Source organism: Numenius arquata, chromosome 8 (genome assembly GCF_964106895.1).
Source record: "Numenius arquata chromosome 8, bNumArq3.hap1.1, whole genome shotgun sequence".
Classification (NCBI taxonomy): domain Eukaryota; kingdom Metazoa; phylum Chordata; class Aves; order Charadriiformes; family Scolopacidae; genus Numenius; species Numenius arquata.
In genome coordinates this window covers 49,746,204-49,758,667 of record NC_133583.1, presented here as the reverse complement: position 1 = coordinate 49,758,667, position 12,464 = coordinate 49,746,204, and the positions used below count along the sequence as shown (strand labels likewise).

Here is a 12,464-nt window from a genome sequence, read left to right as displayed (position 1 = left end):
AGCACTCTTCCTCTCCTCTTTCTAGCCCTGGGCCAGTTGGGAACAACCTGGCTATCGGGAAACAACCTCACACAGGCACCATTGCTACCTTTTTGTCTATGATCTCCATGAAGAGGAACCTTTGCCGGGGCGCCAGGTCTCGTCCAACAAGGCTGGGATCAGAGCCTCTCTCTGCTGAGCTGAATTCCATGGCCTCAAAGCGCTGGAGCCCTTTGTGAGCTGGAAGAAGCCAGAGTTATGACCCTCAGTACCAGTTCATTCCACATGCCATTAAGGTGGCACGACAGGATGTTGTGCCACTGTACTGCTCAGCTTATCTTGAAATAAGCAGTTAAGCAAATTTTAGAGTAAGATCTCAGGAGCTGAAAACTGCCCACTGTCCACCCCTGGGCACAAGCAGTCTGTCCCAGCAAGGAGGAGAACCCTGCTCGTACATCTCCCACCCCAAGACCCTCCCAGCACACGGTCCCGTGAACCCTGGCCGGGCACTCACCCTGTTCCGTGCTGCAACGCCACTGCTGGAAGTTGCGTCCCAGCAGGATGAAGTGTCTGACGGCCGCAGGGCGAGGGCTGGCGCTCTGGGCAGGCTTATAGGGTAGGAAGGCGGTGCTCTGATGGCAGCTGTGAAGAAGAGCACCAAAGGTGGCTGACACGTGGAGCCATGGGAGTAGAGGGTACAGCTGACTGGTGTTTGCTGGTGCCAAACAGCTCCCAAGAATTGTGTAACTCACCAGATCCGCTCAAACACCTTGACAGTGGTGTCGCTCGCCAGGGCAGTGACCAGGCTGACCACTTCTACCAGGATGGAGGACAGGAGGAAACGGGACACAATCTCCATCGAGCACTGCTGCACCGATGGGCACCCTGCATGAAAGAATTACTTTAGGACAAGGTGCCAAGCTGCCCCACAGCCAAGCCCTGTCCCCTGGGCAGCAGAGAGGGCTAAGGGAGCCCCATTGCAGGCCTGCTGTAGGCAGCAGGCCAAGTTCCTGCCTTGACAGGTATTAAGGCAGGCAGAGCTGGAGAACAAGGACCTGGACCTTATATGGAGGAGAAGACGGAGGCTGAAATCAGCCTTGCTTTCAAGTTCTGGCCTGAAGTGTGACCTGGATCAAACTCCCTGCATGCCCTGAGCACAGACTTTATTCCCCTACTTATTGCTTTTTCCCTGGCTTACTCCCCACCAGAGGAGGATGACAGCCCTACTGTACCAGCAGGAGGTGCGAGAGGATGTACAAACACTGCAGTGAAAGGTATCCAGAAAGCAGTAACAGGGCAGCCACACAGAACCAAATCCCACCATACGAAGGGCATCCCTCTTCCTTGCCCTCCCTGCAAGAGCGGGGGTCTCCCATGCAGCTTCACAGCCCCAGAACATGTTGCAGAGGCTCAGATCCTCCCTCCCTGCTACATCTGGGAACTAAATCACTACCTCAGCTGCTGTTGGAGTTCAGGTCTCTCCAAAGCAGCTGCAGCCAAGTCCAGCAAGCCCTGGACTTGGAGCATGGCAGATGCAACCACAGGCCTTAGGAGATTTGTTCAGATGCAGACACCTGCCAGGACTCCTGCCACAGCTTTGTAATGCTGGTGCTGGCCCTGAGACCAATGGAACTCTGGTGCGGTTTGGGGAAGAGACAGGGTGTGTAACTAGGTAGAGATCAGCAAGGGATGAACGTAGATGGTTTGGTGGCATATGAGGACCTGTCCTCTAAGCTCTGGGTAGAAAGGCCCACTCCCAGCCCACCTGGAGGAGCTGGGATCTGAGACACATACCTAGTTGATTCATGAATGCCATCCACTGCTGGCAGGTTTGACTGAAGAGTGGATGCATGGTGCCTACATCCCCTTCTTCCAACTGGCAGGCTCGGCGCCTGGGAAGAGGAAAGGAAAGCAGTTATACCAGATCAGTCAACAGCATCAAAGGCACAAAAGTGCAAAGGTCCCCTCCCAGCTCCAGAGCAGAGCCCATGGAGCCTCTGTTTTGGACTGTTACAGCCCTTGAGCTTGGTCCCTCTGCGTGAGTAGCCATAGGAGTGTCAGGTGTTGCACACGGTCCCACAATGCAGGGAAGGGACGTCTGGCAGGGAGAACCAGCAGTGCTCCCAGCAGCACTCCAGCAATAAAGATTGAGGTTTTGTATGTGGAAGGCAGCTCCCCTAACTGGCTGCAAAAGGGAGAAACTACAAGGAAAGGGGCTGTTGTCCAGAGGGTTGAGACAAATACAGAGTCAGCAGGATGTCAGGCTGAAGAGCAATGTTCAGCAGATGGAGGGAAACCACCCCCGCTGCTTGGCCTGCAGGATGTGCTTGCCTCTGTGCCTGTTCCAGTTCAGCTGTGGCTGTGGCCCGATCCTGGCTCAGGTGCTGCTTGACATTCTCAGTCTTGTGCCGCCGCCTCGTGCGAGCCTCTTCTGGCCTCTCCAGCACAATGTCATCAGTAGTCTTGGGGCTGCCCAGCTCTGCAGACTCTGTCTTGCTCTAGGGAGAAGGGGGTGAGTTAATGCTGTGCACATGCACAGCCCAGCTAGCACCTTGATCTCAAAGTCTCTGCTACCACCCAGCCAGATCCCTCCTCTCCATTCCTCCTGGCCTGACACATCATAAGGACTTACAGGCCCTGCTCCCCAATGATCCCTCAACATTACCAGCATGTCCCAGAAGCTGCGACGTCCCAGCTTGCTCGTGGGTGTCACTGGTTCCCCAGAGCTGGATGAAGGGGCAGAAGTGAAGTGCAGGGGTGGAGGACAGCTCCTGCCAGCCCCACCAGTGGTCAGAGCCAAGCCCTTGGTCTCTGACATGGTCCTCCTTAGTCCTCCTGTGGAGACAGAGCAAATCAGACTCTCCAGAGCCTCCCACTGACACACTGCTGGTGTCCCCATATACCCCACTGTGCCTGGCCAGAGCCTGGTTGGAGGAAAGGGCGAGAGCCCTCAGCAACACCCAGCAAAGTAGATTCAGTTTTGGGGAGCAGACAGACCTTTAAATACCTCTGCTGACCCTAATTTTGATAATGCTTCTTCCCTGAGACATCACACAGCACAGCTTGCAGAGGGGAGAGTAGCTTCCTCCCTCCCAGCCCCCTCAGCCCCAGTTTCCACAGCACAGCCAGGCTGAAACGAGGAACGAGGCTGGCTGGGGGCTCGGGGTGACCATCCCAGCTGGGCTCTCACCTGCAGAACTCAGCTCCTCCAGGTCCGTGGCAGCCAGGGGGCAAGCAGCTTCCACACAGAGTGGGGCCGGCAGCACAAGGAACTCCATGAAGGCATCGCAGAGAGCATGGCGCAGGGCCCCACGCAGCTTTTCTGACAGCTGCAGCAGGCTGATGTTGCCCTTCTCCCAGATATCCAGGCGCACCAGCACGCAGGGCTCTGTGGGTAAGGGCAGTCCTTCATGGCTCTGCATCCCTCCCATTCACTGGCCCTCTGAGGTGACCCAGGGGATGCGGAGGCAGCAGGGAATTAGCAGCTTGTGGCTTCTTTCACTCCCTACCTGAATGCAGGGTGTCAGCCTCTGGCTGGTGCCTGCTGACTGCAGTGAGGCTTTCGAAGTCGGCGTCCTGCAGCAGGCCCACAATAGGCGAGGAGGAAGGCAGCTTCAGAGGGTCAGGCCTCTCCCCGTGGGGCAGCGAGGTGGGGTTGCCATGCTCATCTACGAACGTCAGTGCAATGCATGCGATTCCTGCAGGGAAGAGCCCGAGACAGCCTGTCAGCCCAGCACTGGGCACATCCCTACAAGCCCTGCCTACAGCTTGCCACCCCACACCTGGGACCATTGTGTCACCACTTGAGTTGCACAGTGCCACATGGCAGGCAGGGCCCACAGGAAGGGACGCAGCCAGGGGAGCAGAGGCTAGCTGTGCCCATGGGGAGGCAGGGCAAGAAGCATGGTGTTTGGGACAAGGTGTCCCATCATCCCAAGAATCTCCCTCCTGCAGCATCACAGCAGCTTTCACCTTGTCCTGCAAGAGCTTCCTGGGTTGTCTGGCCCCATATGCAAAGTCAAGGCATCTCCATTTGCCCCAGGAGGGCCTTTATGCAGAGAGATCCAGGATAGGGCTCACCATCCCCGTCCTCTTAAGGGACAGAGTACAGAACCCAGATACTCTCCAGCAGCCCTCTCCAGGCTACGAAGGACCTCGAGTTCCTGCAGAAGGTGGCTGTATACAGGACACCTTGTTGCAGATTATACTTATGCCCCACTTCTGACTGTACAAAATCTGATCTTGAGGCCTTCTCCCCACACTCCTACCAGCAAGGCTGGGGACAAAGCAAACGTGTAGCATTAGCCTGGAGTTGCTCCAGAGTAAAATTCAGGCCCTGGCTGTAGCACCCCTACACTGAGCCCTACACACATGTAGCAGGACAGTTCAGCAACACAGAGCAGCAGTGCAGTGCTTGCTCCACAGCCCACATCCTGTGTGCCCTGGGCCACACAGAAGGAGAAGCCCTGCTACAGACCAGAGTGGGAACAGGAGCTCACTCCCCATAGCCCAGCTCGCTGGCCAGGGCACCAGGGAAGCAGTTGTGAGGTCCAAACCCCATGCTGTGGGAGCATGTAGATGCTCCCATCCCTTGACCAACTAAGCCAGCACTCAGGTGACTGGATGGCAAAGCTGCCCCAACACTGCCAATGGATGACGTGTCCAGACGCAAACCATCTCAGCCCCACAGAGTTGCTGAGCCCATACTTTGTCCTTCTCCACCCCAAGAAGGATGGGAGTGAAACCAGACTCACTGCCACAGAGCAACCAAGCTGCACCTGACCGGATCCACAGCATCATGTGGAGGATGGGTGCCCTCCCTGTGCTGAGACAAATCCAGCCCCAGCAGACTGTGCCCAGGTCTAATCAGCATCACAACCACCTGGTCTCCATAATTCCTAATGAAACATAAGCTCTGCAGCAACCTTTCCTCCAAGACATGCCAGATGCAAGGGAGAGGGCACCGATATGAAGAGATTCCTCCTAAAGGAGAGAGATGAGCATTCAAGTCAGAAGGCAGATCAATTGCACTCACACTGAGGAAAGGAAACTCTACACCTATGAGCATTCCTCCACTTGAAGAAAAGTACAGGAGCTGCCTTATCTCAGAGGTGCTCTGACATGTCTCTTCCTCAGACAGGTGCAGGAACAACCCTTTATCCAGCAAACAATGGAGAAGTTCATAAATTCCTAAATAACCAAGGTAGAGGTGACCAGGACTTTACCCAGAACAGGAAATCTGCCTCACATGACAGTGGGCATGAGCTCTCCCAAGCAGAGTTTCTCTTTTTCAACAGTAAAGGGCTCAAACTCCTCATCTGTCTGGCTTTCCAATCAGCCCCAGGCTGACCAGAATGGCAGTGGATGTTCATGCAGGCAATTGCAGACTAAGATTTAGTTATTCCCCTCTTCTCCTGGATAAACTCCCACATCGAGCCTTTCAGCCTCCTCGTCTCTAGCAGGTTTCCCTATCACATCCATTCTGTAGCTCTGTTTCAGTCTCAGGTGAGGACATGAGAACAACCAAGCACAATGTCCCACGTTCTCCTCATGTTGGGACACGTGCTCTAGCGAGAGAGCACCCACGGTGCTGCTTTCAAGCAGGCCAGGTCAACAGCCGCAGGAGCAGGCTCCTCGTTTGCACATGCTCCCTGAGACAGAGCTGGTTTGCCAAGCAAATGCCAAGCACTCAATGCCCTGCAGCTGGCTCAGTCCCTCAGGGCGGAGATGATGGTTGCCCCTGCCCCAGCAGCAGAAAGGCTAGCCTCCCCGCTGCAGGGAACAAGGCTTCCGGTTTTGTTACAGGAGCACAGAAAAGCTGAAATTCAACCACTAAATCACAGGTAAAACTCAAGACCTGAGCTCTGGGGCTATGGGAAGAGGTAAGTTAGCAAGAGCTGCCAAGGACCTTACTGCCTGCTGCACTGGAGTTTGGCTACATATTCATCTATCACATCCCACAGAGAGGTGGGGTGCTAGGGAGCTGCTACCTCCCACCTGAGAGGGACACTGAGCCTGCTCTGACTTAGGCTCACTGTAATACAGAGGACACGTCTGGTGGTGCCCAGCCACTCTAACCTACTGGTATGCAAGGGAAGCCCTGACCCCAGGACACAGCCACTGAGGGAGTGATGATACTACAGCCTGGAGCACGAAACCACAGCTGAAACATCATGACCCATCTTCCTCAGGGAGGAGATGCCTGTTGAGACCTGTGGGGAAAAAAGGGTGAAGGACTTTTGGAGTTCACTGCTTGCAAGCTAACAGGGCAGCACACGGACCCTCAGCAGCCGGGGACTGCAGAGCTGCCATCTCAGGTTCTGTTTGCTCATTTAATCCAGCCAGCAAGAAAGAGAAGGCTCAGCTAAATGGACACACATACACAAACACACAGGAGTCAGAGCTGAAGCCACAACACAAGGAAAACAGGACCAGCAGGGACCAGAGGGGCCAGGAAGGTGCATGGGAAAGGGAACCGGAGTAATATTTGGAGCCACAGGAGCTACCTTGGAAGTGGGAGAGTGGAAAGAGGTGCTGCACAAGGTCCGACATGGTACCTACATAACAGAAGAACATTCAGACGGTGCAGGAGGGGCATGAGACACATGATGGCCAGATGACAGACCACATGGCCTGGACAAAACACGACATGAAAGTCTGCTGCAAGATGGGCCCTATCCAATCCCTCCTCCAGCAGTCCAGAGAAAAAGAGCAAGGATATTGTCCCCACAGCCCGTGTTCAGTTGCTACCCCTTCGCAGCAAGGCTACAGCAACAATTGGCCCTGCTCCCCGCTCCAGCCCCACTGAGCCTCTGTGCCCCACACTGACTAAAGGTTTCACTGTGTCTTGCTCCCACAGCTCCTGCAACCTAGAGCTACTTCCCACAGCAACAGGTCAAGCTTAGGAAGTTGCTCTGTGGGAGGCCTTGGCTCACTCCACCACGCCCAGTCCCCCCTGCCCACTACCCAGCCATCAGAGGAACATGTTGCCCTGAGGCTGGCCCTCCTCAGTCACTCAGAGCTCTCCAATGTGGGAACTGGCTCTCCAACATGCAGCCCCACACCCTGTTTCAGAAATGAGTTGAGCATGGTACCTTTGCCACCAGTGCCTTGGCCGCCTGGCTTGTTGTACAGATAGAGATCCTGGTCAGGGATGCTCCCACTGTGGTTGAAGTAGTGCTAAGGAAAGCAAGGAAGAACGGTGACAGAGAGTTGCCTTAACTGGAAGCAGAGGCCCACATGTGTCCAAAGCTCATCCCAACCTGTAGCAAGCAATCCACACCTACTTAAAACACTTGCCAACACAGGCTTGGCCACTGTTGAGCAGGAGGACTCTCCTACAGCTCTGTGCAGGGTTATATGATATTACACATCTGGCCTCCTCTTCTATCCTCGCTATGGCATGCTGAGGGGGTGGGTAGCTGCTCCCAAACTTTTATTAACCCCCTGATGTTTCAGTCTGAGGGAGCCATGCAAGGAGCTCAGCTTTGCAAGGGGGGTCTTTTCCCATGCTCCTGGGAGAAGACTGTGGGCATGAGCTTTATAGCTGCTGCTTTTTGCACAGCAAGCGATCACATGTATTCAAAGCAAGGCTTGTCCAAGTTTATACTGGGCCAAACAAGAACTGCTCATAGTCCCTGAAGCTCCTCCAAGCTTCAGTATTCAGAGTCAGTTCCTCTCTGATGCTACGTGGCAGAGCTGGGAACATAATGACTATGCTGCCCGAACAAATCCCCCCAGCAGCACATAGAAGCTGGGCAGGTTGCTGTCCCAGCTCACAGCCCTCCTCACCTTGAAGTGGTGCTCCACATTGCTGTCCGTGTACTTAGGGGTGTGCAGGAAGATGAGCAGGTTCTGGCGCAGGTAGTAGGCCACTGCATGCAGCCAAGGCAGGGCGGAGGGTGGCAGTGCGAACTGCAGGACCTCTGTGGGTGGTGTCCCAGGGGGCTGGATAAACTGCAGAGAGAAGGCTTTAAAAAACTCAGCTGAAACTAGCACGATGCCCTGGGGCTCTGATACTGATCCTGGGCTGGCTATAACAAGGGAAAGTATGGTAGGTACAGTCAAGGTCCACAGACAGCACCCTGAGACAGATGTGGGCGGATGTTCCAGGGGTATTCACAGGGAGGCCCTGCCATGCTGCAAACACCAGCAAAGAGGATCTCCCACCTACACAGTATATACACCTCAGTGAATGATAGCCTGAGCAAGTACTGGAGTAGGGAAAGGGATGCAGCAAACTGGCCTGGTCTTCCCTGCCCTGGGGCAGGAGAGGCTGAGATTGGTCAAAAAGTAGGGAAGTGTTATGGTCTCCAGGATGAGCAGAGCAGATATCCAGTGAGGTACCTCCACATCTGCTGGGGTCAGCTTGCAGTTCCGCACGAGCATCACAGTGATGATATCCAGGGTGGCCTCATCCAGGCGTCTGCGCAGCACTTTCACCAGCTCATCTGTGATCTCAGGCCCTGACAAGTAAGCAGAGGTACAAGCAGCTTTTTCACCCCATCCAGTAAGAATGACCAAAGCCACATCCCTCCCTGTCTGTTCAGGATGTACCACCCTCAGAGTCACTTTCCACAGGGAAAAGTTCCCTGCCATCAATTTCTTCAGGCATCTTTTTCTACCCGTTCATGATCACTGAAAAGACTGATGGTGCAGCAGGCAAAGACAAATGCACCCCTGCATAAGGAAATTTTGCATAAGCCACTTGGTCTGCAGGTGGTTCAATTGTGGGTGATAGATCCTTTCCTCACATTCCCATCCAGACAGAAGGGAGAGCAGCTCTGGGCTATGGAAAAGCAGCTTGCTCAGGAGGGAGATACTGTCTCTGCTCTTCAAGCAAAGAGGGCTGGGACTGGAGCTCTATTCCTCTGCTTTGCATCAGCACAGTCCATCTGCTGGCCAGGTGCTGTAACACTTACCTGCTGGGGCAACACCATGGACCATCAGCTGGATGTGCCTGTCTACCTGTCCCACAGGGCGAGCAGAGTCCACACTACGGCACGAGACTGTGTCCAGAGAGGAACGAGAACCCTGGAGAAGTAAAACAAAAGCCACACAGAAGCAGTTTTCATGTGAATTCTAGATCCATCATTGCCTCGGGCTGTCAATAAGGTCAGGCAGAGCCCAACCCCTGTTGCCCCACTCCACCCATCTACAACATAAGTTGTACAATATAAGTTACTACATAAAATCCAGGTTGCTGGAACTACTGAGTTTCCTCCACTCCTATCACCAAGAGCACCAACATCCACTCCCAGAGAGCAGCAGACTCACCATTAGATCCTCAGTGTAAATGGGCTCCTGGCTGCGTGTCAGTGCCAGGGAGCGAGATGCTGGACTAAGGGTGCTCTCTGCTTCCCACACCTTCCCACTGTAGGTGGTTTCAGTCAGCCTGAATACAGGAGAAAGACATGTCAGCCTGCATTCCCAAGGACGACAGCATCATACCTTCACAGAAGATCCACATCTTCCTTGCTTTCCCCTGTGCACTTTCTGGGAATTAGTCCTTATGAGATGGAGCTTGTGGAAAAACTGCCCTTTGGCTCCCTTAAAAAAAAAAAAGATAATCATCCTTTTCCCTCCCATGTAAAGCCTTAGTGCAAGGAGAGCAGGAGGGACCTGGTTTGATGTGACTTTGACTCATCAGAAATCAGATATTTGTTGCTTGGGCTGCAGCAAGGTCCCACAGGCTGGGCAGACACTTTCTGCCCCAAGGAGCTCTCAGTCTGGTATAACACATGTTAGCAGGGCAGGGTGAGGCCAACAAGTCACGCTGGCTTCTTACCGGAGGTAGAAAACTGATTTAGTGGCACGTTCCTGGTAGACAAACATATTCTTCCTGTTCACCACAGAGAAGGCGTTGAGCACCGAGCGAAGTGCCTGGATAGCTGTGGGCAACGTGGGATGTTAGCTATCCCACACACCCTCCTCTGATGTGCCAATCCAGCCAGAAGCCAGACTCTTGACACGCAAAATGAGGGAGAACCTGGGCTGTACGCACCTCGTGAGACTCCCATGTTGGGGCCCATCTTGAGGCGTGAATGCACATGGATGAGTGTGCTCCACACAACATCACAAGCAAAGTGCCCTGGCATGAACTGCATGGTGGCAGCCAGGTAGTCCCGGGGCTGGTAGCTCTCCTCTACAGAGTAATCTACAAAGAACATAGGACATAGCTGGGGCCATAGCATGGAAGTCAACATCTTTTTAGTCATCCATGTGCCACTGAGGCATGGCCAAGGGTATATTCATACCGTCTGTGGGCATGACACGCTGCCTGTAGGAAGTATAGGGCGTTTCACTCTTCCAGATGTCCTCCTCACTTTCTGCCACCAGTAACGAGTTGCATATGTGGCTGTCATGCAGGTCTTGCAGCAGCAAGCGCTGCAGAGGATGAGAAAAGATTGATTCTGTTGCTTCCACAGCTCACAGAAGACAGCACAGAGAAGGGCTCAAGGCTGGACTGAGTCCCTTTTTCTTCAGCCCTCAGGCTAATACTCCACCAGCTGAACTGGCTCGCCAGGCCCTCCTCTGAGCAGAACCCAGACTAGACAATCTCCAGAGGTCCCTTCTCATCTAAGCCATCTCATAACCTGCAGCTCTGACCCTGCCCTCTGCAGATTTGTTACCTGATTGACAACCCTGCAGATTTCACTGATCTTCTTCACCACCACCTGGTTGAGACTCTGGCACTCCCCTGGCTGCTCCTCTTCTGTTTCTGCTGATGCTGCCTTCTCCACACTCAGGCTGCTTTACAGGGAAGGGGAGAGAGGGGTCAGCAGAGCACCTGAACAGTGCCTGTCCCCGTGTGCTAGGAGCAGGAACACAGTGGGGAAGGGTGGCTGCTTTCCCCTTATCGAGCACCAGTCTAGTCCTGCAGCTCCCCACCAACACTGGGGAAGAAAAAGATCCTGTCCAGAAATGAGGGAGTGGCAATAAGGTCCTGGTAAAGAGAAGCTGTGGCCAGACAGCAGGACCCTCCTTACCGTGTGTGGTAATAGACCTCCACTCGGTCCTGCTGGATTTTTATGATGAGCCAGAAATCTGGCATGAGGGGACACCTGGGTTCCTGGTCGCTCATTAGCGCCTCTTCATACTCCGAGTCACTGCTTCCCCCATCGTAACCTGCAATGTATCCTTGCTTCAGTCCCAGGCTGCCTGGCAAGCTGGCCTCCTCCCTCGGCACAGCAGGCTCTAGGAGATCAGAGCCATTCATAAGCCCTGTCCTCAGGGGTTACCCCAACTCATGCACATGGTCCCCCATGCCCCCACGCTATCATGTCACTGCCAGTGTCTGCCTGCAGGTTGTCAGTCACCCCTGCGCCGGCAGACTCACCCAGATGGTCGGAGTCCATGCTGCCCTGGCTCGACACGAGGCTCTGCACACGGCTGGGACGCTGCTTGCTGGAGCCTGCAAAGAAAAGAGGGGGTTGATCACGAGAGCACTTGCTAAGCTCCTTCTCAGGACCCATCTGCTGGAGCAACATTACACCACCGGACTACCCAGCAGTGCTGGCCATGGGCAGGCAGTGCTGGGGTTCTCACAGCCACTACCGGAGTCACCAGGAACTTCATGTCATTAGGGATATCAGTGTGGCAGCAGTCTAATACCCTGGGTACTGTTAAGCAGTGAATTGCCAACACCTTGGCAAGGAAGAGACCAACAGTGCAACACCACCAATTCTGGTGTTCAGCGACTACAACAGGAGTAACAGTCATGTTTTGTCTGCTACAGCCAAAACAGGGTCCTTCCCTTAAAAGTTGCTGAGATTGAGGTACATCCTGCCCACATTGACAGCTCCTACCTTCCCTGCCCTGTGTTACGGAGTCAGCCAGGCTCGCTGCAGATGGTGTCACCAATGGTGATTTCTCACTGTTGCCCTTTTCCGAGGATGAGGATGGCAGTGACTGTATGGTTGTCTCTAAAGCTGACTCCTCCAGGGAGTCATGGCCAGGTGCTCTGCTCTGCTCAAGGCTCAGCACCTCTCCTGGGACCTGCACACAAGCCAAGGTTGCAAAAGTGACCAGAAAAAGAGGCACCAAAAAAAGTTCAGTCATACTCCTGCATCATTCTACCTTTGGCTATCAAGAGTGTCCCACACCTTCCCACCAACAGACCACCTCAGTGTCTCTCACCTCATCCTGTGCATGGCTGCCTCCACGTATGGGGTTTGCTGTATCTGGCACAATGCGTGTCTCACTCTCCGGCCACCCCCAGAGACCCTGGGCTTCTTCTGGGAGGACACAGCTTGCATGCTGTAGCTCAGAGCCCTCTGCCTCTGCTTCACTGCTCCCCTCCTGGCCTGTTTGGCCCAGGGCTGTCCTGGTGCCCTCTCCAGCGGGCTGTTGCAAGCAGGGTGTCCCCGAAGGGTTTGGAGCTGCCCGTCTGGAGTGCAGGCGGCTGATGGAGATGTAGTGGTAGTCACTGCCTTCTGCATTGAGCATGTAGCCTGGCAGAGCCATTCTTCTGAACTCCTGCAACA

General features: G+C 54.3%; 1 protein-coding gene across 1 annotated transcript in view; it reads right to left on the bottom strand.

Moving 5' to 3' along the window:
* Positions 1 to 12,464, bottom strand: part of SZT2 (SZT2 subunit of KICSTOR complex) — a 61,369-nt gene that overhangs the window by 17,742 nt on the left and 31,163 nt on the right. The window contains exons 36-56 of the mRNA XM_074152878.1: positions 12,118 to 12,456; positions 11,856 to 11,976; positions 11,318 to 11,392; positions 10,968 to 11,106; positions 10,611 to 10,728; positions 10,236 to 10,365; positions 9,983 to 10,135; positions 9,767 to 9,869; positions 9,256 to 9,373; positions 8,901 to 9,012; positions 8,326 to 8,444; positions 7,771 to 7,935; positions 7,074 to 7,158; positions 3,489 to 3,677; positions 3,170 to 3,367; positions 2,645 to 2,814; positions 2,311 to 2,477; positions 1,774 to 1,871; positions 732 to 864; positions 494 to 621; positions 89 to 219 (exon numbers count right to left, since the gene is read on the bottom strand). Of these exons, the coding sequence (XP_074008979.1) occupies positions 89 to 219; positions 494 to 621; positions 732 to 864; positions 1,774 to 1,871; positions 2,311 to 2,477; positions 2,645 to 2,814; positions 3,170 to 3,367; positions 3,489 to 3,677; positions 7,074 to 7,158; positions 7,771 to 7,935; positions 8,326 to 8,444; positions 8,901 to 9,012; positions 9,256 to 9,373; positions 9,767 to 9,869; positions 9,983 to 10,135; positions 10,236 to 10,365; positions 10,611 to 10,728; positions 10,968 to 11,106; positions 11,318 to 11,392; positions 11,856 to 11,976; positions 12,118 to 12,456 (2,991 nt within the window). The remainder of the gene's footprint in view (positions 1 to 88; positions 220 to 493; positions 622 to 731; positions 865 to 1,773; positions 1,872 to 2,310; positions 2,478 to 2,644; positions 2,815 to 3,169; positions 3,368 to 3,488; positions 3,678 to 7,073; positions 7,159 to 7,770; positions 7,936 to 8,325; positions 8,445 to 8,900; positions 9,013 to 9,255; positions 9,374 to 9,766; positions 9,870 to 9,982; positions 10,136 to 10,235; positions 10,366 to 10,610; positions 10,729 to 10,967; positions 11,107 to 11,317; positions 11,393 to 11,855; positions 11,977 to 12,117; positions 12,457 to 12,464) is intronic.